Source organism: Opisthocomus hoazin, chromosome 2 (assembly GCF_030867145.1).
Source record: "Opisthocomus hoazin isolate bOpiHoa1 chromosome 2, bOpiHoa1.hap1, whole genome shotgun sequence".
Taxonomy (NCBI): Eukaryota; Metazoa; Chordata; class Aves; order Opisthocomiformes; family Opisthocomidae; genus Opisthocomus; species Opisthocomus hoazin.
The window spans coordinates 15380820-15406496 of record NC_134415.1 but is presented as its reverse complement, the minus strand read 5'-3'; the positions used below and the strand labels follow the sequence as shown (position 1 = coordinate 15406496).

The 25677-nt window shown below is 39.4% G+C and overlaps 2 protein-coding genes across 7 annotated transcripts in view; one reads left to right on the top strand and one right to left on the bottom strand.

Annotated features, from left to right (window-relative positions):
* The window catches only part of STRN (striatin), a 72021-nt gene extending 52221 nt beyond the window's left edge, over window positions 1–19800 (top strand). For both annotated transcript variants that reach the window (XM_075412696.1, XM_075412694.1), the window contains 8 exons: window positions 1966–2141; window positions 3618–3665; window positions 4339–4460; window positions 5538–5705; window positions 7847–7987; window positions 10275–10382; window positions 11546–11632; window positions 11719–19800. In XM_075412696.1, the coding sequence (XP_075268811.1) occupies window positions 1966–2141; window positions 3618–3665; window positions 4339–4460; window positions 5538–5705; window positions 7847–7987; window positions 10275–10382; window positions 11546–11632; window positions 11719–11888 (1020 nt within the window). In that variant the 3' untranslated portion in view covers window positions 11889–19800. The remainder of the gene's footprint in view (window positions 1–1965; window positions 2142–3617; window positions 3666–4338; window positions 4461–5537; window positions 5706–7846; window positions 7988–10274; window positions 10383–11545; window positions 11633–11718) is intronic.
* A 2036-nt stretch (window positions 19801–21836) lies between these two features.
* VIT (vitrin) overlaps window positions 21837–25677 on the bottom strand; it is a 58195-nt gene continuing 54354 nt past the window's right edge. For 4 of the 5 annotated variants that reach the window (XM_075412689.1, XM_075412691.1, XM_075412693.1 and 1 more), the window contains one exon: window positions 21837–25115. In XM_075412689.1, the coding sequence (XP_075268804.1) occupies window positions 24937–25115 (179 nt within the window). In that variant the 3' untranslated portion in view covers window positions 21837–24936. The remainder of the gene's footprint in view (window positions 25116–25677) is intronic. The other variant, XM_075412690.1, reaches the window with a different exon arrangement.

The window sequence follows — 25677 nt, the reverse complement described above, 5'->3', positions numbered from 1 at the left end:
ATAATCCTACTTGCGTATCATTACTGTTTCTGGAGTTTTCAAGTTGTCTGTGTAGGCACAGATATTACTGTTACTGGCAAATCCAGAAAAGGTGCTAATTTTGCAGTTGAATATTCCCCCCCGCCCCGGCTTTTCAAGTCTCTGATTACCTACTGCTGTATTTAGTGGGGAGAGAGAAAAGCAGGCTGGCTGCCGCGTTGGTAACCCAGCCTCTCGCAGCTTGTGAGAGACCGGTGGGTGAAGGCGAGTGATGGTGGTGCAGCCAGGCAGGCGCTGTGTCAGGACTAGCATCTGTTTCCACCTCTGCTGCCGGTCTGCTGGCTGAGACTGCCCTCTGTCTACTTCCCAATTTATAAGATAATTGTCTCGGACTCCTTTAGAACATGTTTGAATGAATGAGAAGGAAATAGAGAATATTACCCTGCCAGAACTGGCGTGCACTGTTCACCTGTCTGAGGTGTCTGTGTGGCTTTCGCAGATGTGACGCAGGACCTGTGCTGCTGGTGTGGCAGCTGGAGGGCGGGCAGGGTTCCTGCCGTTACCTACTCAGCATTAGAAGTCTGTGTGGAGGCAATCAAATTCCTCTCCAGATATCTGTGAATACTCTGTATGTCTTGTACCCTTTCTGCTGAGACTTTCTTGGCCAAGCTCCAGAAAATCTGCCAGAGCTGCTGACTTTGCAGTCCTGCCCCATCCTTGCACCAGCTCCAGTGTTCGTCTGTTCGCTCGTTGAGCCAACTCAGCTCAGTAAACTGGCAAAGCAACTGAGCTGTCTTCCTGAGCAGACGGTACACAATTTCTAAGAAATACAAGGACAGTAAATGTGCGATTTTTATGACTCCTTTCTCATTGTTTAAAATCTATAGAACCTCTTAATTGAAGCGTATTTTTATTACTAAATCCAGAAGTAACAAAACTCAAGAAAAAACAGTTTTGTTCTTAAACCTTTCTCACCCTCCCACCCCCCCATTCCAGAATAAAATATAGATTCTTGAAGTGGCTTAAAGTAGTTGTCGTCTCTTTACAGTTAATGAGACTAAGTTATTTGGGGTTATCAGTAGCTTTGAACATAATGAAATCATCAATATTGGAGTTACAAGTGTTTGTTTTCCGGGTTTTCTGTAATCACCATCAGCAGTGGTTATAGAAAGGTAAATTTAACCATGGCAGTGTTGACTGACAGAGTGATAAAAGTCTGTTCAGCATTTTATGTCAACATTTGTTCAGAGGAGCAATGTTGAAGTAACTGTTGTTTTTTTAAGGGCTTTCTTTTTGGATCTGCTAAGAATTCATTTATTGCCAAATAATTGTGTCTGTATATACAATAGCTTATTGCTTGCCAATTATATTCTTGGTGTGTAGCCAAGTCCTTTTTGCTTTTTTTTTTTTTTTTTTCTTTCTTTTCTGGCAAGCTTTACTTGTCTCCCATTATTGCAGAGCTGGTGTTGCTTTAGGTGAGTAAGTTAGGCTGTGTTCCTTTCTTTGCTGCTAGACACTTCCCTGTGTATGTTAGATCTTTACTTCAGAGGTGCTGTGTCAGTGGTACTTCGGATATTCAGGGGCCACAGCTCGGTTGAGTCAGGCCCAGTGTTAATAAATGAGCTAGTAGGTATAGATCAAATTTCAAATACCAAACGGAGTTCACAGCTGTATCAGTCAGAAAGTTACTTTTCAGCTTTCAAATTGTATAACTTAACAGACATGTAGGGTATTTCAGATTTGCACAGAGTATATTACTGTGGATGTGACATTACTTGTTGCCTGTGTGCAATACATCTACCTTTGTTCTCGTTTTGAAATATCTGATCAGTGCTAAATGGACTGTTACTCCAGAGCAGGTTGTTACAAAAAGTGCGTGAGGTAATTTGGCATCTTCTGAAAAAGCCAAAGTAAATTTCCGATTTCTTCCTTTCTTTGTGCCTTCCAGATTAATTACAAGTTTGGCTTTTTTTTTTTTATTATTAGATAGCAAACAATAAGGATGCATTGAGAAAGACTTGGAACCCTAAATTTACATTAAGAAGTCACTTCGATGGAATAAGAGGTCTCGCTTTTCATCCAGTTGAACCAGTCTTAATAACAGCTTCAGAGGATCATACGTTAAAAATGTGGAATTTACAAAAAACAGCCCCAGCAAAAAAGTAAGAGGTTTTTTTTTTGTTTTTTTTTTTTTTTTTTTTTTTGCTTTGTGTCAAAAAATGTTTTCATTTATTAAGGAAAAAAAATTATTGTAGATGCCACTTCACTGGATGACTCTTGGAGTTAGTGGAAATTGTTCCTTGAATTTACAAGTAGGAAAACAAGCTCTTAGAGGAGGGTGGAGACTTGTAAAGAGTGGCAGAAGAAATCCAGGCAGGTTTGTCAATGTGTTTTGTTTGTGAAAATGAAAACCATTCACTTTTTTTATATTTTCCTTGTAGATAACATGGAAAATAAAAAAAATATAGAAAAGGGCTACGAGGATGATTAGGGGACTGGAGCATCTCCCCTACGAGGAGAGACTGAGGGAGCTGGGCTTGTTCAGCCTGAAGAAGAGAAGGCTGAGAGGGGACCTTATAAATGCTTACAAATATCTGCAGGGTGGGTGTCAGGAGGATGGGGCCAGACTCTTTTCAGTGGTGCCCAGCGACAGGACAAGGGGCAACCGGCACAAACTAAATCATAGGAAGTTTTAGCTGAACATGAGGAAGAAATTCTTCCCTCTGAGGGTGACGGAGCACTGGACCAGGCTGCCCAGGGAGGTTGTGGAGTCTCCTTCTCTGGAGATATTCAAGACCTGCCTGGACAAGGTCCTGTGCAGCCTGCTGTAGGTGACCCTGCTTCGGCAGGGGGGTTGGACTAGATGACCCACAGAGGTCCCTTCCAACTCCTACCATTCTGTGATTCTGTGATAATTAATTTTACAGTGAAAATATTTGGATGTGGCCTGTTAGTGTGCTTGCATGTGTGTATAAATGTATAGAAATGCATTTATATACATGCATACACATACATGCATACACATGTGTACAGCTTTAAATTTTGACTGAGATGTTGCTAGATTCCTTTGTACGCTGTCTCTTGCGTATTGCTGGGCATTTGCAGAAATGAGAGCAAATTCTTAGCAGGGCTAATATAGTAAGGATATGAGTACATCATACCTGGGCACAGCACATGGTCTTCCCACAGCACCGGATTGGTTAAGTCCAGACCAGCAGTTCTTGAAGTGGTTTCTAAATGTGCAACAGCATTGATATAAATACAAGGTGTCTTAAGCTCGTTGGCTGTGGTAGGGATTGGGAACACTTAATAGTGTGTTCCATGTGGTAATGGTGCCTTCCACTCCTTCCCCACCATTTATGTACCTCCCTACTGGTTTGATTGGTGTGTGAGAGTTTGTGGACTGTATCTTGAAGGTCTTTAAACAAAAAAACTAACCAAACAAACAAATCCTATCATATTTTGAAAGAATGCAATGAATTCCTAGACATATAAAAAAAGATGTTGGGGGAGGAAGTTGTGGGAGAAACACTCAGAAGATGTAGCAGTGATTTTAAGAATTTAGCAATTCTGGCACGCTTTTGTAAAGCATTATGTAAGATCATATACATGTTAACATTTTCTTGTGTTTCATTTAGGAGTGCTTCTCTTGATGTAGAGCCAATATATACCTTCAGAGCACATAAGTGAGTATTTCCTAAGAAATGTCATATTTTGAGAAATATATGATTTTTAAATAGACACAGAGTTTTTTAAAAAAGTGATTTCCACCTTGTCAACTAGTGATTTCATGTGAAGTATTTAATTCCCATGTTATTTAAAATACCTACAGATGTTCATCTCCTTTCTGCATAATTCTTTAGGTCTGGAGCTACATAGGGTTTTCTTTTTATAACTGTGGTGTACCTACAAATTATACAGTTCAAATTCCGTTAGGTGTTCTGTTCATCATTGCAGCTCTTGGCTTTTTGTCTGATATGTGTATCTGTAGAGTGAAGCTGTTTACAGTGAATTTAAATCTGCGGAATTGACTTCGTGAAAGTGTCTTACATTTTTTAAAAAGGGAAAAAAGCTGTTTATGCAAAATAACAAAGCCTGTAGTTTAAAAATGTGACACTTCTTATATTTCATGTGCATAATGATTAAATTGTGCTGTTGTAGTTACATTACCAAGTGTTGTGGAGGGTTTTTTTGTGATAAGTGTTGTAGCAAGTGATCTGACTGTGCAGGATTTTTGTTGCAGTCCATATAGCAAGTGAATTTTATCTAACAGGGAAATTTGAAGATTCTGTTGACATTGGTTTTCAAATAACAGAAATGTTAATAGCCAACGTTTCTTTGGGGGGGGTGTTCTTCCAGTGGACCAGTGCTCTGTGTGGTGATGAGCAGTAATGGTGAACAGTGTTACAGTGGGGGAACGGATGGTCTCATCCATGGCTGGAGTACAACCAACCCAAACATCGACCCCTATGACTCTTATGGTATGTTGCTGTTACACACACCAGTGAAATCACACATTTAGTGACATTAATGATATGCGGCTAAAATAGTACAATTTGTAGATAATGCTTCTTTGAAAATGTGAAAGAGAAATTGAATGTTGGCTTGCATTAAGTAAATTTTTGTTCTGATACTGATGCTAGTTGATGAGATGACATTTGTCATTTTCTTAAAAGGCCTCGATCTCATCACAATTTTGAGAAACAGCTAGGTTGAAAAAGTACAGGACTAGATCTGATACTTGGTTAGCACAGCAAATGTGTATTTTAATGTTCTTTTCTTCAACAAATCTCTGTGTAGTTGAGATAAAAAGAGATTGTATAGTCTGAGACCAAAGCTGTTAATGTTGTCTGCAAACAGCTAAAAAGGCCCAGTTCAGTAAGATTTACTGTATCTCAATAGTTGTCAGCCTTGTGTCTGTGTTTTAAAACATTTTTCACTTCTCATAGCTTTAGATGCGGTTGGCCTCAAAGCTGGCTTCTGGAAAAAAGAGACTGATGTGCCATTAAGGGCTGTTTGAGAGTGAATTCTAAAATCAAAGTGTGTTTTGCTGACTTTGATACTGTCCCTTCTGCTGAAACTTTGTTTTGTTTCCTTAGTTGTAAACTGGATAACTGAATGTCACGTATGTTGATGAAATTCAAGTATCTTCATACAAGAATAATTGAGACTTCTATATTCAGAGAGCAGATTTAGATTAGATATTAGGAAGAAATTCTTCATCATGAGGGTGGTGAAACACTGGAACAGGTTGCCCAGAGAAGCTGTGGCTGCCCCCTCCCTGTCAGTGTTCAAGGCCAGGTTGGATGGAGCTCTGAGCAGCCTCATCTAGTGGAAGATGTCCCTGCTCATGGCAGGGGGATTGGAACCAGATGATCTTTAAGGTCCCTTCCAACCCTTACCATTCTATGATTCTATATTGACATCACCTGATTAGTCTTGGGGTTTTTTTTATGGACTAGCTTCTTAAGGTTGGTCCATAAACACAGACCAAGATGCAACTATTGACTTAATTCAGACTTTGTTTTGAAATGTCGTTTGTTGTGTTTTATTCACAGATCCTTCTGTTCTGAGAGGTGCTTTTGTAGGCCATACAGATGCAGTGTGGGGTCTGGTTTACAGTGGAGCACACCAGCGTTTGCTGTCCTGTTCAGCAGACGGCACTATACGTCTATGGAAAGCTACAGAAATTGCACCAGCTCTCAATATTTTTAATGATAATCAAGGTACAGAAAATTGCCCTGCCTGAGGCATGAGCATCACTACTCAGGCTGCCAGGATTTTGGCTACTGAATAGAAATCCTTCTTGTTTGTTTTGCTGGATTTTACATGTTTGCGAATGTCTTTGGGAAGAGTGCATTTTGGGTCCTTTCTCCTTTAACATCAGCTGATTTGATACCTACACACAGGGGGACAGTCATGCATACCTAAAAGCCAACTGCTGCACATCATCTACTGATGTTACTGTAACCATGGAGTATAACGTATCAACTCCATAGTTCACATTCAAGCTGAGTTTCAGTTAGGCCTTGCTTTTGGTTTATCCAGAATAGAAAGCCCTTTCCTCCCCCAACAGAGGTTTGGAGTAGTCAGTGCTTCGGCTCAGGCCAGTGCCATTCTCAGATTATGTTCTTGTTCCTCTAACATGGGGATTCCAGTTGAATTTCTCAGTTTGTGCATTAACTAAATACCAATAACTTAGTCATCCTAAACACTGCTAGTTGAAAAAAATTCTGTCCATTGGATTTAGTTTCTGAAATGTCATGCACAAATCAAAATCCTATTGTTTAGAACCTAATTTCTTGAAGTTGCTGTTTGAGTAAGTGCTCTAGAATGAGCCCGCTGACATTGCCAAACTCTCTTAGAGCCGAATGTCATAAAGGCAGCCCGTGAACGGAGACAGTTCCTTGGCTTTTCAGAGCAACATTGAAGCAAAATAAACTTCAGCATGACTGAACAGATTTATCGAATTATAGTGTAAAGCTGGTCTGATCTACCATTGCTTGTTAGTTAAAATAGGCTGAGAAAAATAGAAATATTTCACATATTTTAGTTGTGGCAGAACTGTATTTCCAAAGTTCTGCAGGGTTCTGTGAAAAACGTGTCTGGTTTGCTGCCAGCTTGCCTGCCTGCCTGCTTTGAAAATTTCCTTGTAGTGGGTTTTTTTTTGTTTGGTTTTTTTTGGTGTTTATCTTGTTCGTTTGGTTTTTTTTTAATTTTGTTTTTAATTATTAAATTAAAGGGGGTGAGGGGGTAGTTTGCCTCACAGAGCTAATCTTTGGGGTTTTTATCTTCCAAACTAGAGTGAAAACCAGTTGTGAAATTCAAAGATTGTCCTTTGAGTTTTCCTGTGGTTTATTGAGAACCTTGAACAAACTCTCTAAAATACCTAGCAGTCATCATTTAAGTCCTTTAGATTAACCATTGTAGGCTTACCAGGAAGCTGTAGATAACCAGACATGGCAGTGGTAGAAAAGGTCACTTCAGAAACAATACGTATTTTCTTCTCACACCAGTTCTTTTTGGCTTTTTTTTTTGAGTATCTGTGGAGAAGTACAACCATTCCTGAGGTTGTGTGTCCAAGAAAGAGGTTTCTCCCGTGAATCTTAGATTTAGAGAAGTGATGATATTTCTGTGTTATTTGGATACATGGCCATTAGGTTGCTTAACATTCAGTGTCTCCCACTCTACCTCTTCCTCCTCCTCCTGGCATCTGTTGCCATCCGGTGGTGTTCTTTCACAACATTCAGCCTTCTGTCCTGTAGTGTTCAGATGGCTCCAGTGTGAGGAGACAGGATGTATACCCTAACAGACAGGGCGGAAGAAGCTCTGTAATAAGAGTTCATAATGTATTTATGTAACTTTCCATGCTGACAGTATCAGCGTATAAAATTTGCACCTGGAAAGCTTTGGGGGTTTTTTAAGCTCTGAATTTGCCCAGGTTAATAATAATAATATTAATCATCTGTCATATAAGTGATTTTACCACTTCAGTTTCATGTCCTTTTACTTCATGCAATGGAGGTTTGGTTGAGAATTGATCTTAAAGTTAAAAGAAGGAGAAGGGGGCAGGGAGTTCTTACTTTCTTAATTTCAAAGTAGATTTCTGTCCAGCTGGAGTTCCAGATACAGCATCTTAGTAAAGAATATTGTTGGTACGCGTATAGGAAAAATAAGATTAAAATGATGATCATGCAGGGCAATCTGCATTATATATTGGTATAACGTAGGTTTTAAAATGTAACATTTCCTTTCATAGTCATGACCCTTTCGATATTAAGGTGCTTACTGATTGGGATTTTTCTTTTTTTTTGTTTTCTTTACAGTAACTATATCTTATGAAAATGTTCTCTGCATTGTTTTCTAGAAATGGGAATCCCTTCGTCAGTGGATCTTGTGAGCAGTGACACAAGCCTCATGGTAGCGTCGTTTAACAGTGGACACACTAGCATTTTTAACATGGAGACGCGGCAACGAATTCTTACCCTGGAGTCCAGTGGAGATACAAGTATGTATTAAAAAAAAAAAAATTGCTTGTTTGATACTGTTCATAGTCTTTTCAGTGTTTCCAAACAATTGGGCAGTCATGATAAATTATAACATTAGTTATAAGCTGTGTTTTGAGATGTAGCAGTAAATTATCACTACTACAACAGACATCGCGGGTGTTTCAATAGCAGGAGAGTGCACATACTTTTGAAAGAAGGTAGAAGAAACAAGCCCACACTATCTGAATTCCTCTTCAAGGAACAGTAGCACAAGGAGAAGCACAGGTTTCTTTAATAGAGCCCAGTGATCTTTGCAGCTTTAAGACTTCCATTCTCTCTTCAGTCCAAAATTGCAAGATAGAGGTAATATCAGGTAAATCTGAAGTTGAATATATTAAAAATTTGGGAGTGAGTGTTTGTATTCTTTTTAATTTCTCCTTGATGGTATCCCTTTTCTGAGTTTTATATACACTTATAGCTCATTTGCAGTTGGGCTTTAGCAGAAGTTTTCAGTATAAGAGAAAAGAAGAGCTGCAGTGGAAGAGCATTCGCAAGGTCCCATATAATGCCTTGGATCATGGCAGTGGCCAATATCAGAAATTTTAGAGGAAACTGCAAGGAGCCTGCTATCAGTAAATTATTTTACCTCAGCATTAGTGAAGAGATCAGAATGAGCTGAAGCATGAGGTTTCATATTCAGGCCAAAATGGTAGCCTGGTAACAGTATAAATGTTCCTTTTTTAAAAAATTTTAATAGTTTTTTCCCCTAAAAGTTTTGTGTCAGTGATTTCTACTGTTTAATTATCTTTTAAAAAAGGAGTAAGCCTGTCTTGTTGGCTTTGCTTGTCTGCTCTGAAATAGCTGAATGACTGTTATTTTATAAAAAGGAATGGAAAGTGCCATCTCAGTTCTTCATACTGTTCTTTGCTGTGCAGGATTTGTTTTTGTAACCCACATCTTTGTTCCTGTCTGAAAACATAGTCCTAAATCAGTTATCTATTCAGTAGACATTACCTTTCTTTTTTTTTTTCCTCACTTCTATTTTTTTCACCTCCTTCTCCTTACTGTAATTCAGTAATATTCCTTTAAGAAAACGAGACCATGGTATGGCAACCAGTAGTCTCTGTTTAGTATCTTTAGTTATGTAACAGTACTATAAAGCTTACATATATTAAAAAAAAAATAATTATTATTTCTGCAAGAAATAGGCAAGAGGGAAATGAGTTGCCTGAAATGCCCTACCACTACTACTTAGGGACTCATTCTGCTTGGCATTTTAAAAGTATGAGGATAGCTGGCTGTGATGCACTCGTATGTGCTTTCAGTACTTTTGGAGGGGGGATATTAATATAGATGTGCTTTTCCTTAATTTACATCTTCATAATTTTTAAGTGTCCTGTGGATGCTGACACTACTTGAAGGTTCAGATTTTTATAGAAAGATGTAAACTGAAGTCTTTACCACCTTCATAGCAAGTGATCCTTTAGTAGTATTCTATTTTATTTATTTTAGTACGAAGTTTGATTAGATGATTAGAGTTCTTTGGCAGCTGTTTAACTAAAAGCAGTCAACTCCCACATGAAAGAAGATAGCTGTATTTTGATGTTCTGTGGAGTGGCTATTTGTGGTTTTGTGATAATCTGTACCTCTTAAGACCACTCTTGCACTAGTCTGTACATCACAGCAATGCCTAGATTTCTAATCAAACAACTCCTATACTTATTTTTTATATATATATATATGATATTTCAAGATTTCTGAAGGCTAGTAAAACAGCTCTCCTGTGAATAGTCTAGCATCATTTTCTTCAATACATATTTTAATCTGTGTGCATCAAATAATAATAGGTGCTTTTTGATCTGGGAGGGTGAGGGCACAGGATCCTGTTTGCTTGGAAACATACTGCCTGCAATGCTAATTTTCCTGTACTGTCCATAAGTTATAAAGAAAGTTTGGCTTCACCAGAGGAGGAGTGTGGAGGTGGGAAAATGCAAAAAAAGGATTTTCACTCAGTTTTTGGCTTCACATTCTTACCTGATGCGTCCATCTAAAACCGTGGCCAGAAGTTACAGCTTATTTGTTTGTATTTGCACTCATACGTGCGGTTTATGTATACCTCTGTGTGTGTGTAATTCAGGAAGTACTTTAGAGTAAACCACACTACATAAGGTTCTAGTTGAGATTTTCCATTATTTAAAGGTAAGAATTATTTTGCAGATAAGTTTGATTACATATTTATTTCTTAGTAGCAATCTTTCAAAGAACTTAGCAATTTACATGTATTGATATGTGTGGGTTTTTTCCTAGCAGTCAGTTCCTCCTGTCAGATAAACAGAGTCATCAGCCATCCAACTCTTCCAATTAGTATCACTGCTCATGAAGACAGACACATCAAATTCTATGACAACAATACAGGTATGCATCTTTTCAGCAGATCCTAGTCGGAGGATCTCCCACATCATTCTCTGTTCTTTTAAAATGCCTTATTTATGGGAGTTACCAATATTGAACATAAAAGAAGCTTTTTGAAAGTGTTCATGTGCTTACGTTCATGTTTCTTCTGTTGTGTTGTCTGTGTTATTTTGATCTGAGGGCAGGAAGCTCCTGCACTCCTTTAATGCTTCCAAGACCTCAGCCTGATGGCATAGAGGTGGAAATTCACTTGTAGGCGTTGTTCTCAATTTGATCTATTGTATTTCTCCAAATCTCTCACTTCTGCAGAAACAGCTGGACAGCTTAGAATACTTTTTCCAATTTCTAGTGAGAGTCACTCTGAGATGTGTAATTATAAATCTCTTAGGTTTTAAAAGACTTTTTGATAGAAATGGTGGTATTGATCTGGTATTCTGACGTGAATCTTCATAATCTTCAGTTTGTGACTCCTCTGCTTCCATGTCAAACTATCTTAGAAGTTAAATTGAGATCTTTCAATATTATTGTTGTTTTTAAGTGAACTGCTCCCCAGATGTATGTTAAATAAGAAGAGGTGAAAGGACCCAATGGAAGCTGAGGAAAAAGCTGAAAATAGCTGATTTGCTTGATGATGTGGTTCTGTAATAAATAGTAGAGGAAACAGCTGCTCATTTTTTTCTGTTTTATTATCTTCTGCAACAGAAAACCCCACATTTGACCCGTGATTTCTTATTTTTCACATGAAATCATTACTGTAATTATAATAAGCTGTAATAGTCAACTCAAAGAGAATTAATGTTCTAAAATTATCCTGTATTCTTATGTAGTTTATATTCATTGCTTATGAGTATGCTCAGCCCCTGTCCTCCTTCCTAGTGAAGAATTTGCTCAATTCACTTAAGGGGCAGATACTTAAAATGCCCAGTGATTGCAGCTTCACAGTGGTTTTGCACACATGAAACGAAGGTCCAACAAAGTTGGTGATATTGGTACTGTGGCTTTCCTGAGACTGTAAACATTAAAAAAATGACTTGCATAATTTTAATGTGTCAGTCATGGGACTAGATCTTGTATTTATAATATTAGCTGTGATAGGGTTTAAGCAGTGAATACAGGTAACAGAGTGAATTGCAGAAAATAACCAAAATAAATCTTTTCTTTCAAAGGAAAACTGATCCACTCCATGGTGGCTCACTTAGATGCAGTTACGAGTTTAGCTGTTGATCCTAATGGCTTGTATTTGATGTCTGGCAGTAAGTATATTCAGATTTAATTTTCTTTTTCTCATAATGGTGACCAACATGAGAATTACAGAGAAAACTGTTTCCCCTTTCTTTAGGTCATGACTGTTCGATCCGCTTGTGGAATCTTGAAAGCAAGACCTGCATCCAAGAATTTACTGCTCATCGCAAAAAATTTGATGAGTCCATTCATGATGTGGCATTCCACCCCTCCAAATGTTATATTGCCAGTGCAGGAGCAGATGCCCTGGCTAAAGTGTTTGTATGACAGAGTGCTTCCCTTTCAACTCTAGCTTTGTATATATTTAACCAGCTGCACAACAGAGAAGAGAGGGGCAGGAGTCTTCTCATCCTGCCCTGTAATTCAGAGAGTGTTTGTAAGTGTTTAGTTTTGCAGGGTGCTGTTTTCTAAATTGACGTTTGTTCTGGTTTCTGTGAGCTCAGCTGGTGCTGAGAGCTTGGAAACTCTCAGTTTCAAATAGTTAAAAAAAATTAAAGAAATGCTTTTATTTCAGAGGGTGTGAATTTTCGTCCAGGCAGGCCTTGGGTGAAACTAGGTCTATATATTCTCTATTAATAAAATGGAGTACTGGAAAGAAGGGGTCTAATTGCGTCAGGGAGTAGGAAAAGAGGGAAGCTTCCAAGGATGCTTCTCATTGAGGAATCTTGATGTACTTAATTTTAAGTCACCTGGAAAAAGTGTCAGTTCACATGCTCATTACTGTGTCATGTGAGAGGCACTTTGTCATCCCTTTGGTAATAATAAAGTAGATCTTGTTCAGAGAGCAGCAGTGGATAGTTAATCTCAGCCACCTGGCTGCTAGCCTAAGATAAAAGCAGTTAAAGAAAAGCAAATTACTAACATAAATTAAAACGCAGTAAAGTTTTTGTTACATCTGAGGTGTTATACAGTAAATATCTAGTTTGCAAAGAAAACTATATTATTTTTTAAAAGACTGTATTAGCATGTGGCTAGAAGCTGAGCCGTTAGTCTAGTCCCAATTAACAACAGACTGAAGCAGTCTGTGTATACTGAGTAGCAGATTTAACTTATTCAGATTTATAATGCTGTTTATTCGTGGAGGTCTGGCACAAGAAATTATCACAAAGCCTTCCAAAGAAGCTGTCCTACAATTTAGCTATCAAACACTCATCTCCTCTTTCTGTTCCTGATAAAAAGGGTATCATTCTGGGCATTAAGAAGAACAGTGAAATTTCTTTTGAAGATTAGACCTATACCTGATGTTCATATGAGTCCTACTAGTGCAATAGGTGGGAACTACACAAAGTTCTATCAAGTCTGAGAGATTCTGCTACTTCTAGAGGTATTTCCCAGCTTCACCATTTGTGGAACTTTTTAGCTGGTCTGCTTCACAGGGCATATCGTGCTGTTGATTAGGTTACCTGAAGAATGAGTGCTTCTTGTAATTACTCAACAGATGTGCTTTGTTTATGCATTCAGAGCTTCTCTGTTGATTTGAATAACAAAAAACTTTTAATCCGATCTTTTTATCCCTTCTTAAAGGAGGGTGAGTGGATTCTTTTCTATTAGGTGTCATCATCAGAGTTACTACTGCTCATAAGCCTGAAGTTGGTGTTTTCCTCTACTGGAAATGCAAGGCAGAATTTCTGCTAGACATGATTTCTGGTGCTGATGTGAGTAGGAAAGAACCCAGCACAGCTCTTCCACATACCAGCCTGAGGTTAAGACTGGAAACTGATAAATAAATCTTTACCTTTAAACTGACACTTTTTAAAAAGGAATCATTGAAAGATATCAACATAGGGTTTGACTATGTTGTTTTCAGAGTGGCATATGGGGATGGGACCACGTCTGAAGCTGATCTCAGAGTTTAAATCAACTATATTATTTAGAATAACAGGTTGACCTGTGCTGTTTGAGCCTTCAACACATACTTACTGTTAAAATGTCCTGTATTATCTTTTATTGCTCAGAATATTCAGATACATCACTTCACAATACTGATAGGCAATGTATTTCCATAGGTGAGATTAGAACTTTTACCATGAAACAGATGACTACAATAGTAATTCAGATTATTTAGTTTTTGTAAAGTGTTTTGGTTATGATGGAAAAGGGGAGACTTGGCTGCAAAACTGAGCATTCAACTTTGTGCGAGTTCTGTGTACTTGACTCATATTCTTTCAGTGTCATTATTTTATTTCTTTTTGAAAGGAAATTACAAAGATTTATTTGAAAAATTCTAAAAGTTATGTATATTATATATGTGTATATATATATTGTAAACATGTATTAAATGTGTCTAGTAAGGGAAGACTCCATGGGTGCATTTTAATGTTTTAGTATTAAGAGTTCTCTTGAGTTTGCATATACAAAGGGTAATGATGTGAGTATGAAATGAATGTTGTGCTTTTGCTTACACAATACAATATGTAGTTACAGTTGTTTAAATTGCTGTACATAAAACTAATAGGCCGGCATGCTTTTTTTTTAAAGACTGTCGTTCTGATTACAGTTGGAATGTAAGAAGTGGCTGTTCAAATGTGAATTGAAAGATGTTTCCTTCTCACTATTGAGCTCTTGCTCAAACTGAAAAGTGATTTTTTAAAAAGCTGGCAATAGCTAGAGGATGAGGTGCCTTTAAAAAACAAAACAAATGTAGCCTTACAAAGAGGTTGTGGAGTATATATATATTTTTGTGCTGGTCTTCATAATTGATGTCAATGTCTTTTTACTGTACTTGCTCACATACTTGTAGGACTGCAGGGTATCATGCATGAGCCTGTCAGATTTTCTGACCATCATCAGAGGAGTTAGGGATGAAAAAATTATTTAGGTTATCTAGTCCATCTGCTTGCTAAAGCAGGGTTGTAGACTTGTGCATTTTAATATTGTCTTGGCCAGTGAGGTTTTATATATGTTCTAAACAATTAGGCTTCCTTTCGAAGATTATATTAGTGATTGTATCTCACTGACAAGAGGATTTACATCATGTTTAGTAGTTCTTTTTTTATAACTTCATGCCAGTATTCCAAGCCATGTTTTGTGCCATTTTACGTATTCCTCATCGTCTTTATAATCTGGAACCTCAAGGCACGCACAAGTTCTAGCTGTGGATTTCCATTCCTTTTCACTTTCCTGAAGCCATAATTTAGTCTGCTCTTTTTACACAACTTTTTCTTGTTTTCCGCTTTTTGGCTCCGTTCTCTGTATCTTGGTGCCTGCACCACCATTCCACATGCATGATTTGTTGGCCTTACTCTGAAGGTCATTGGTTAAGTGTGTTTTGTGTTTGGTTGGTTTTTCCTCTGTAACATGATGCTTTTGTGTAGGAAGATCAAACTTTTGGTCTTCTGGCTAGTGTCTTGCAAACCCAAATTGTATTTCTTTATTTCTGACAACTGTTTTAAATAACGTTGAGCATCGTTGTTTCTCAAGCTGCTTCTTCACTTTCAGTATGTTGTTATGATTCTTTTGCAGCTAGATACTTAATTCCTGTTTCATGATTATCCTGGGTTTTATAAGCTTTGAACTTCTGATCTCTGAGGGCACTAAATTATTTTATTTGTAGTTGGTAACTTTCATGAATGTGATACATGGATCTGTTGAAATGTAAACAAGACTGGACCTAATGCTTATTCTTGTAAATAAGCATTTTTGTGCAACATCAGTATATGGCATTTTATAATTACTGGTTTTCCCATATCTAATTTACATGGTACATTTTTTAATGATTAACTCATATAATTTTTTTTGTGTATGTTAGCCTGTGCTACTGATTTTGGTTTTACTAACTGATTTGATGGGAGAATTTTCAGTCCTTCTGTGTGCTGAAAATTGGTCTGCTAGGTTTAAATACTGTCATTTTAATTTCTAATTTATTTCACTGTGCTGTTTGCTTTCACATATTTGATTCAGTTATCAAAATGCTTGCACAAAACGATTTGGAGTAGCCTGGAAGAAGCTCTAGATACAATTTTATTGTGGAAAACATTTTCTTCACTCTAATAAAATCCTAGAGTCTGCATTTATTTTTGTGCCTCAAAGAGAAAATTTTTGACATACCGCATAAAAGATTTTATTGCTTGTAAGAAAATCACCTGATATTTTGGGACCTCATTCATCTTTATTTTGATAAAATATGTTCTTTAGCAAGAAGCCTGTAGAACTACATGCTGCATACTGTAGGTTATTTTTTAGGCTGTATGTTTTCAAATAATGTTATGTTAAAGCAGTCCCATACGTAATGTGTTTGAGTAAGTGTGTGATGTTCATCATACAGCTTGGTGATTAGGTCATACAACACCATTATGTGCTTGTGAATTTCAAGTAACCGGAAACTTGTCCTTTTTAGTAAATGTTTAAGAGATAAAGGACTTAGTTACACCACCTTTTTCAGTACAAGTGTTTGATCACAGATGTGTCCCCTCTCCTCACCTCCTTCCTCACGTTTTATCAATGTAATTTTGGGAACCAGCAATTTCCATGAATTGATGTGTCATTTGAGCAGTGTTTGATTGGCAGAAGTGTTAGTCCATCCCAAAGGAAACAAAAAAAATTAAAAAGCAGGCATAACCATCAGATAAGCAAGTTTTGAAGTTTTTTACAGTAACGCTTTGTCTCATGATGTCTGTTAGTGTTGAACCAAAGCCACAAAATTTGGTAAGCAGAGTAGAATTTTAGGCTAGTTTCTCATTTTTTCTTTTTTTTTTTTTTCCCTTCAGGCGTAATCTACAGATGATATATATATATTATGTACAGTGTCATCTGTATGACTTGCTTCACATTGAAAAGCCTATTCTGTAAAAAATACTCCTTCAGTGCTTTCTCATACAAACGAGGACCAGTGGTTCCAGGTAATTTGTGACTCACTTAGCGTTTACATTTTTCAGCTTTCTGTTGGGTGAGCTGATAAGATTCATGGAAGTAACTGTGATAACATGCTGTTTATAATATAGCATTTAAAAACATTTGAAATTTGTAGCTGTTTCGTCAGAATTGTTTTGGACTACACTGTTAAGAATGGAGAAATCAGAATATGATAGTAAACCACTTAGGTATGGTAAATTGGTTTATATAAGATGTTGCAATCTTCGACATGGTAATTTCAGTTTTCTTGGGCATCTGCTGTTGGTGAGCAGGAGGGATGATGTAGGGATGCTCGGCATAGCTGTTAGTATTGAGTGACAGAGAGGAAGCAAAGATTTCCCTGAAAAAAATACTCGAATGTTTGAAGCATCTCCCTTTTTCCATAAGGACATGAAGGTGGTGAGAGTATTTTATCTAAATCTGATGATGTATTTGGTTGAAGAGGGTTACAGTAGGAGAACAGTCTTGACTCTTTCATCATCAGTGTCTTTCAGTTTAGAGATGAACACCATTACTGAAACTCCTGGCCTGTAAACTGCTAGTCAAACTTCCACAGTGTTTCTACTGAGCAGCAGAGAAACTGATGAAAACCACAATGTTAATCCATCCAGTTACATAAGGGGGTGTTTTAGAAGAATAACCCCCAATATTGTAGAAGATAGTATTACATACAACAGAGCAAGTGAACACACACGTGGGGTGTGGAGTGGGACTGGGATGACCTTTGTGTAAATAGTCCTTGCTCCGGCAAGTGCTCTTGTTCAGCGGGTGGGACTAATCCCGGGAGGCAGGGTGGCAGGAAGTAAAACCTTTGAAACGATGTCTCTGCCTGTGCTAATGAACGTACCAGTTGTGAGGGTTAGCTGTCCTTGAGATACCTGTTTTTTGTCTGCCCGCTTAAATGCTCCTATAGGCTGTATTTTCTGAGAATGTTAAAATCCCATCTGCAGTGGACTCTCATTGCAGGGTAAATTTCATATAAGATTGTTGATTTTCTCTTAGAGGGTTTTTTGAAGGGTGGTAGGTTTTCAGCTTCAGCCCTACCCCTCCTACCACTAAAAGACTAGTTTGCACCTCCTTATTCCTAGTTCATTTAATTCTACTGAGTTGTCTCTTACCGCACCCGCTGACTTATTTGCTGCTCTGTAGTCTGTTGTGAAAACTTAGCAAGTGCTGTAGCATTTAAGATGTTTTGGAGAATCTGAATTCCACTACAGAAGGTGTAGATCCAGTTGAATAGTACAGTTTGTGGGTCTCCACTGGTTCATTGTCAGGAGATACTTGTTGCTAGATGACAGAATCTGTGCTGTGGTCCTGGGAGGCCACACCTCCGTTTAAACCATGCCTGCAGGTATGTGTTTTACGCTGCTCAAAGCCTTGTGTTGACACGGTTCTCAAGCCCGGTCTGCTTGCATTCCCTCAGTTTGAATTGCAGGTTCCCAAAGTTACTTCCTTGCTGGTTCAAGAAACCCTTTGTCCTCACACCAGAGTATTAGACGGGAATGCTGAGAAAAGTTTTATGCACCTGAATTTGTACTATTCGGAAAGGGAAGGGATAACTTATTGCCAAGCCAAATATTCTCATTATTTTTGGATTACTTACTAAAAGCAGCCAAAAACATTGTATAAGGGATAAACGGTGGACTTCAAGCTAATATTTTTCCATGAAGAATTTATTTTTTTATTCTTCCTATCATCAAGATAGTGCTTTTTGAATGTAGCTTGTTTTCGGTTGTATGGCTCCTAGAATTGTTTCCTTGCAGTCAGACATTTACAAACATACATAGGTTTTGAAAACTGTCTCATATGTGTTAGCACTTTTTCTGGAAATGCGAACTGAGCATGTTAGCTAATAATTTCTTCTACCTTTATAGCCCAAGCAGACTGAAAAGCGGTCTTGTGCTATATTTTCCTTGAATCATGCACCTGAAAAAAACTGTAGAAGAAAATCCGTGATGAGAAAACTATTGTTGCTGTAAGATTTTCTGTTGATATTTGTCAGCATATCAACTACCTGCATTGTATTCTCAATAAATGTCTTCAATTGGTTTCTTTTAAAAGAAACTGTCAGGTTTTAAAAAAGTAAATCCAGATAATTTTATTTGCCTTATGGACCATTGTTTGGGTTTTTCTGTGGTAGTTTATATTAATATACTTTTTTTTTTCCTCGCTACAAGAAAAACTGTTGAACTGAGTGTTACCTGACGGTTCTCTTTTGAGAAGATACCACAGATGATAACCACTTAAATGTTAGTAACTACAGTTGCTCCTCTTCTGTTCTGGGTCACTTCCATGACAGACAGTTGATATGAGAAAGGCTACTGTGACTGATATATAAACACCTACATTAAATTAAGAATCCCCTTCAGAATTATGCTGAGGTTATGATTTTGCACGCCAGTTTTGAATGACTACTTTGAAACAATGTTGGGCTTCAAGCGTCTTGTGAAGTGGTGGATCCAAATGAGAAATACCTACTTGTTGAGTAATAGTCTGCTTGTCAGTTTGTGTATGGCTCAGTACAAGACTGTGTCAGAATCTCAGTGCCACCAAATTACTTTGTTTAAATGCTACTGTCGTACAAAAGTGAATGTTAGTTTAAGTGAGACATTCTGTTTTCTAACTTGTGAAGGAATTAGTTTTCTTGGGAGTAAGGATCCGTTAATTTCATGTATTTCATGATTTCAGAGAGGCTTCTTAATCATGGGACATGTGAAAAGTGAAAAAGTGATTAATTCTCCAAAGATTTGAAAAGTATTTATTATAAAAAGTGTAAATTTTGCTTTAAATGAAAATGCTTCTTCAAATACTTTAATATTAAACTTCTTACTAAAATTCAATATTTTAAAATCCTGGATAAATATCTAAAATGGCAAAGATAGAAAATTCAGAGGGAGATTATTTTGAAATATGCCAGTATATTTTTGAGCTTCTTAATTGCAACACTGAATTTTCTCTTTTTCACTGCAATTCCTATTTTGTGAAACTTCTTGGGTAGGTTATATTCAAAGCTCCATTCACTTGCCTGAGTAAGTCAAGTAAATATTTTGTCATTAAAATTATATAGCTCTGCTTATGTTAGCGTGCTTTTTAAAATGAGACCACATGAGGTAACCATGCAGCTGTTTGTATTGGTATGACAGTAGTGAAGTGGGGTAGCTGTATACTGTACCCGCATTCTGTGCTGAGCAAAATCACATGGACTTCCAGAAATAAGCAATGGTTTTTAAGAGCAGCTTTATTTAATGTTACAGCAGCAAGTAAGTGTCATTTGTACCATATAATTATGTAAATTGGGTGCTAATAAATACTATTTTTCAACATCTTGTATTGTGTTCATAATTCTGCGTTTTATCACGAGATGTGTGGTCTCAGAGTGTGTGCTAGGAGGGAGGGGAAGTGCACTCGGACTAGGACAAGTAGCGATGCGTTTGGAGGGGCATGAGGCAGCTTCACGTGACTTTCCTTTTGAATGCTACCATTCGCAGTAGTGTCTCGGTTTTTCTGTTCTCCGTATGTCTCAGATTTGTGCTGCTGTGCCATCTTGGCACTGTTGGCACCGTACATATTTCCATGCACTTCAGCGCACAGTCCCCAGGATCTTCGTGGGGTGAACAGACAGGCAGAGTGGGTACGGTGCCGTTGTGCAGGAGCTGGTCTGTCGGCGGTGCGTTGATCGCAGAGAGACATGGTGTGCTTCATGGGGAGGACACTTGTTTAGCATAAAAATATGTGCACCGTTAGACATGGTGCGCTTCCGGGGGAGAACATTCATTGAACGTAAAAAATATGCTCACGGTTCTGCCCTTGGGGAGAGGATGAGGGAGAGCAAACCACACATCACAGATGGTAGTCGCGTTGCTACGGGAAAATGCTCCGAACGGCGCTGTTGCGGGGGTGGCATGGGAACCTACACAGAACTGAGCGGAACAACTTGTTAGCGAGCCCATCCTGTTTTCTCTAAGCTTGTAGATGTGATAAGCGAAGTTCTCGTCTCCTCACGGTGGGTACAATAACCCTTCTGATTTAGTCCCACTCATCTTCCCTCCTCATAGGAAAGGAGGAATTGCTTTACGAAAGGACAGCACAGTTGCGTTCACCCCGGTGTTCTACCTCCAGAGAGGGTCAGTCAAAGGTGCCTGAGGTAGAGAGAAAGAAGATTTTGCCAGCAGTGTGGGACTGACCCTCCCGCATGGGGGGGCCTTCCCGAAACCCGTACGGGTTTGCCGACGGACAAGGCATGTCTCCATAATGATCTGGGTGTGAGAAAAGCGAGCATATTCTCTTCGGCTGTATGGTGCAACTTTTAACTAGCATTTCTCTGTGTGCTTAAAAAGAAGTCATTCCTACAAGCGAGTGCTGGAGTTGTTAGACTGCAGTGTCAGAGTTTTATTAGAAATCAGAGAAGACGTTAAACTGGTCTTAAGGAAAATAACGTCTCTTGCCGTGCAGTATGACGGACAGCTGATTGTGAGAGAGGTAGCTGATTCAGTGCTAAAACCTGTGATACCCCACAGTGTGAGTTTTTAACAAGGAAAAAAAGAAAAAAGACTACTCTGAGGAATTTGAGGCACTCAGCTGTATAGATGTACGCTTGCAAAGTTTTCAATATGTAGGTGATTTAGCATTAAACTTTGAACTGAAATTTAGTTGTTCACTCAGAACATGAGTAGCTAGTGCTGGAGTTAAAGGCGAGGGGTGCTGTCACTGAGCTCCCCCAGGGCTTCCAGAGCGTCGGCATCATTTTCATCTCGAGGCGGGTGTTCTGCGCTGTGATTGCTGGGCAGCGATAAGCCACCAGCCCAACTCCTGAGTGCGGAGATGCAGTTTCCTAGGGAGTGGGCGATCAGACAACCCCCTCCTGGCTGTGTATCCAGTGGCTAGTTCAGCCAGCTCCCAGCCCTGGCTGCCTGCCTGCCTCCAGGTCCCACCCCTTGGTGCCCTTGGAGCCTTTCCCTTGGGGATGCCTCAGCCAGGCGACGGGTTCTACCGCACTGGTCAGGCGTTAGAAACTAAGTGGCCCAGCATCAAGCATCTGGACATCTAGATCTTTGATTCAGCCCTGCATCTAGAAAGTACGTAGAGACTGTGTTAATTTTTTTCAGCTTCCGAAAGAAGTCTGGTTCGAAATAAGACATGATCTTGCAGACTTGGGAAAGTCCATATGATTTTGATGCCTTTTAGCTGTTAGACTCTGCTTCAATGACCGATTCCTCTGACAGGTAATTTGGTGGCCCTTCCTCTGCTAGCTCACTCTTAGGCTTTTTTTCAGCTGGGCCTGTAAAATGACGACATCGAAGCGCCCGGGGCTTACCAACCTTGCTAGGTCTTCCCTAACCTAGTAAGAACCTCACTGCATTCCAGAAACCAAAATGCCATGGACAGTATTTGGTGTTTTATTTTTTAACCACAGACGAGACGAAGTGTACTGCTTATGCCTTTGGGACAATTTTATTGCAAAAGATATAGCAACCTGTATTGAGAAGCTCAAAATAGCTTGTATATGTTACAGGAGGAGTTCTGCTGCTTTCTTCAAACAAATATACCCGCTCGAACATATATGAAAATTTATATGTAAGTTATCTTGGTTTTTAATAAAACGGTGCTTAAAGACTTTAGTAGATGACAAGTATTTTGATTGCTGTGAAACGCAGAGGAGTGTGTTCTGTGCTTTTGTTAATGGAAAGGGTGTATTCCTACAAGTTTTGAGGCTTATGCTTAAGTTTACAGTGTTTATGAATAGGACATCGGAGTGTAGATGAGAACTGGATTAAGCATTAAACCGCTTTCACACCTTGAGGTCCAACAATTTCAAGGTCATCCCGAGAAGTTAGTAAAAATGCATATTGGCAACCGAGTGCCATGGTGGTTCTGTAAATTTAAGATAAACCATTTAAACAACAACAAACCCTGAAGTGCCCTTTATGAATGCTTGACACAGAAGACAGCTGTGCGTCTTCCCTGTGAAAGAGCATTTGAAAGCTCACTGTCGGTGCTTGCAGATTAAGCTTTTGGAAGAAATTAAAACACATATCTTAAAGAACACGTGGCTCTAGCTGTTCCCGATATCTTGGCTCTCTGTGCTGTGCTTTCGGCAGAGCGCAGGCGGAACACTGGGGAGTCTCCACAGAGTACCAGGCTTCTGTGCTGCAAGAGTACGGCCAGTATGGAAAACAATATGCGGTGGTAAGCTGTTGCATTAAAAATTAAATCGTAAGAGTAGCTAAAAGTTAAGAATTCAGTTATTTTTCTCAGCTAGCCCCAAATTAAACCCCAAGCAAACAGGTTTTCAGACAATACATCTGGTGTCTGAAATTGTCCCCAGTGAATTCAGTTTATGTGTTTGTTTTCCAGCCCGTGTGATGGCTCTTGTTGACAGAGAAAGATGCTTTCAGCAGAATGGTGGTGAGGGAGGTGGGTCAGGAGGTGGGCGGTATCAGGGGTTGCTCTGCTTCTACCCGACTCTCCATCCTTAATCTTCAGTTTTTCTAAGCCAAGAGGCTATTGCTGTGGAAGTGCAGCAGCACAGATCAGCATTAAAAACTCTGCACACAATTACATTTAATGTCTTTGTTTTGCTTTTTTTGGAAGCTGGCAGTGCCCTGCATCTTCCGTCTGGGTAGCATTATTGTATTGATAATGTTCAATTAGAAGAAACGTTCAGTTCCAGCTTTAAGAGGAAGATCTGAAGCTTCTCTGTGTAAAACCACTGTTTCATCCAGGATTGGTTGTGTAACTGACCTCTTGAGAGGACCCCACCTGGCTTAGGTTACCACACCAGAGAGATTGTGCAGAATCTGCTGTTCTCATTAGTTTGCATGATGCTTACTTAGCTGGTAAGTTTTGAGCTACTTCAGTCATATTTCCAAGCATAACAATTTAAAAGAATGTGCTACTTTTGTTGGCAGAAAGGAGTCTCCCTTATGGCAATTTAATTCAATTAACATTTTTATGTGAATAATAAACATCCCAGGTCCCAGTTATTAAAACTACAAATGCTATTAAAAGCTTGGTTTGCGAGTAAGATGTGACATTTGAGTTTTAATTTCTTCCCATTTCCTGTGAGTTCCACAAGCCTGGTGCAGTGCAGCTTTGGTTGCCATGAGGTGCGTGAACACGTGCGTTTTTGTTGGCTTTGAAACTCCATCGCTTTCCTTCGATAACTTTGCTTAATGAATGTGTTTTCTTACACTGGATGGAAACATAACCAGCAACTGCTGCTTCCTAATTAAAGTGCAGTTCTTTTGACCCTCTTAATGTGTCCCTCCTCCCCTACTGGGTAGTGATATGGCTGGTTCTTCACGTAAGAAACAACCGTGTGTCTTGAATAATCCAGGTCTGTAGTAGGTTCATTTTGAAATCAACCAATAAAACAGAAGTCAGTCCCAGATTTGGGAGAGGGTGTGTCTGTAAATGCTCAAAATGCTGCTTTTCCCAGTGTGTAATACAGAACTTCGGATAATTCCCGCTTAAATCCTGTTAATGGCTCTGGAATTGTTCTCCTCACACTGAAGACTGCTACAAGCCGTTCTGGGCTGTGGTTTAGCAATAGGGCAGCGGGTCTCGCGTGCTTTTCCAGTGATGAGCAGCTTAAACCCACAATTTTTCTCAGAGTCTCCTCTGTCCTAGCAGTGCTCCTGAGTGGTTCTGCAGGCCTTGAGCCACACAGGAGCGGAGCAAGAGAGCTGAGGGGACAAGACACGTCTCAAAAACAAGTATTAATGCAGTGCTGTAGACTAGATTCCAGTTCCTGGGTGTTGGCTGCTTTATGGATTTGGGGCTTTACTGGGGCTGACAAACGGTTGTAGGGTCCCACAGCTCGACTCTTCCCTCTCACTTGCTTTCCAGTCTCTGGGCTGGATAAATCTCAATGCTTGAGTTTACGCTAGCTGAAGCTTAGCTTGCTGGCAAGACAGCTGTACAGAGAGCGTGCCTGCTTTTAAGAAAGTACTCAAATTTGTGTTCTGTCCCCCTAGAATAAAAGCATCTGGTATTTCAGCCCTGAGCTGGGTGCTGGCTGGCGGGCAGTGCTGTGCGGACACGGAGGTGCTTCTGCCGCAGCAGCTGGGCAGCGTGGCCGCTCCCTGGAGGGACGGCCGCTTCAGGAAGAGGGGGGGAACGTTTTAAGGAGCTTATGTGTGCCAGAAGGTAGGAATCGGACAAGCTGGGCCGCTCTGCTGGAAGCAGCTTTTCAGACAGCTCCAGTCATTTCCTCTGTGTTTACTGCCTCTGTTGCTATCTGTCCAAATCAGAGTTTCTGAAGCCTGTAAGGGGGGGGAAAAAATACCGACAGTCTACACAGAGCGTTACCATGCATAGGGACAGAGCTGCAATCGACCTTGCAGACTGGAAAGTCCAGAGAAACACACTTCCAGTATTTCTTGAACTGAGGGCTGGCATTACTCCTGTGGCACTTGGCGTGCCTTCAGCATGGCACCCGAGGGTCCAGCCTTGCTAGCGTCCATCAATTCCGTGGCTGGGAATTAAATTCTGTGCAAATGTTTTGGATGAGCTGATTAACATAGCGGTAGAGGTTGTCAAATTCATCCACGAAGAAGGAATGCTCCTTATCAGGGTTTGTTGCGATGGCTTCCAGTTCATCTTGGGCTGCCCAAGCAACTCCGATGGAGTAAGATATAATTCCTGGAAAGAAACCCAGAGTTTAGAATGAGCATGAAAGTTGTTTTTGCTTAAACTTGATGGAAGACAAATACTGTAAATGTAGTTGCCAGGCTACAAAAATGTGGGCAGTGTGTTGCAGTGTGCTCTCTACATATAAAAATGGCATTTTCAAATTGGAGGAAAGGCCTAGTTTGTGCTTTGGAAGCACTTTTGCCAACAGCAAAAAGGGTTAAACAATAATAAAGCTTCTGCTCTGGGTCTGAACAACAGGCTCCTGAAAAAAGGGTTCTTGCTCCACTGCAAATGTCCTACAGCTGTGTTGGAAGATGGATGATCATCCTGATTGGAAAGCCAAAGGAGGCTTCGTGTGTGGCTAAGACAGTAGAAATCCCCTAAGACCTCCTATGTGTAGTAGCTGCATTTTGCTAGATTTATGTAAGGTTTTTTGGAAGGTCCTCATTCAGGTTTTAAACCAACACTTGCTTAGAGCTTGTGAGACCCCTCCCAGGCTTAGGTGCTAAGCTTGCTTCCCAAAGTTTCATCCAGTGCCTTCAAACTGTAATGAACTGCATTTCTCTGACCT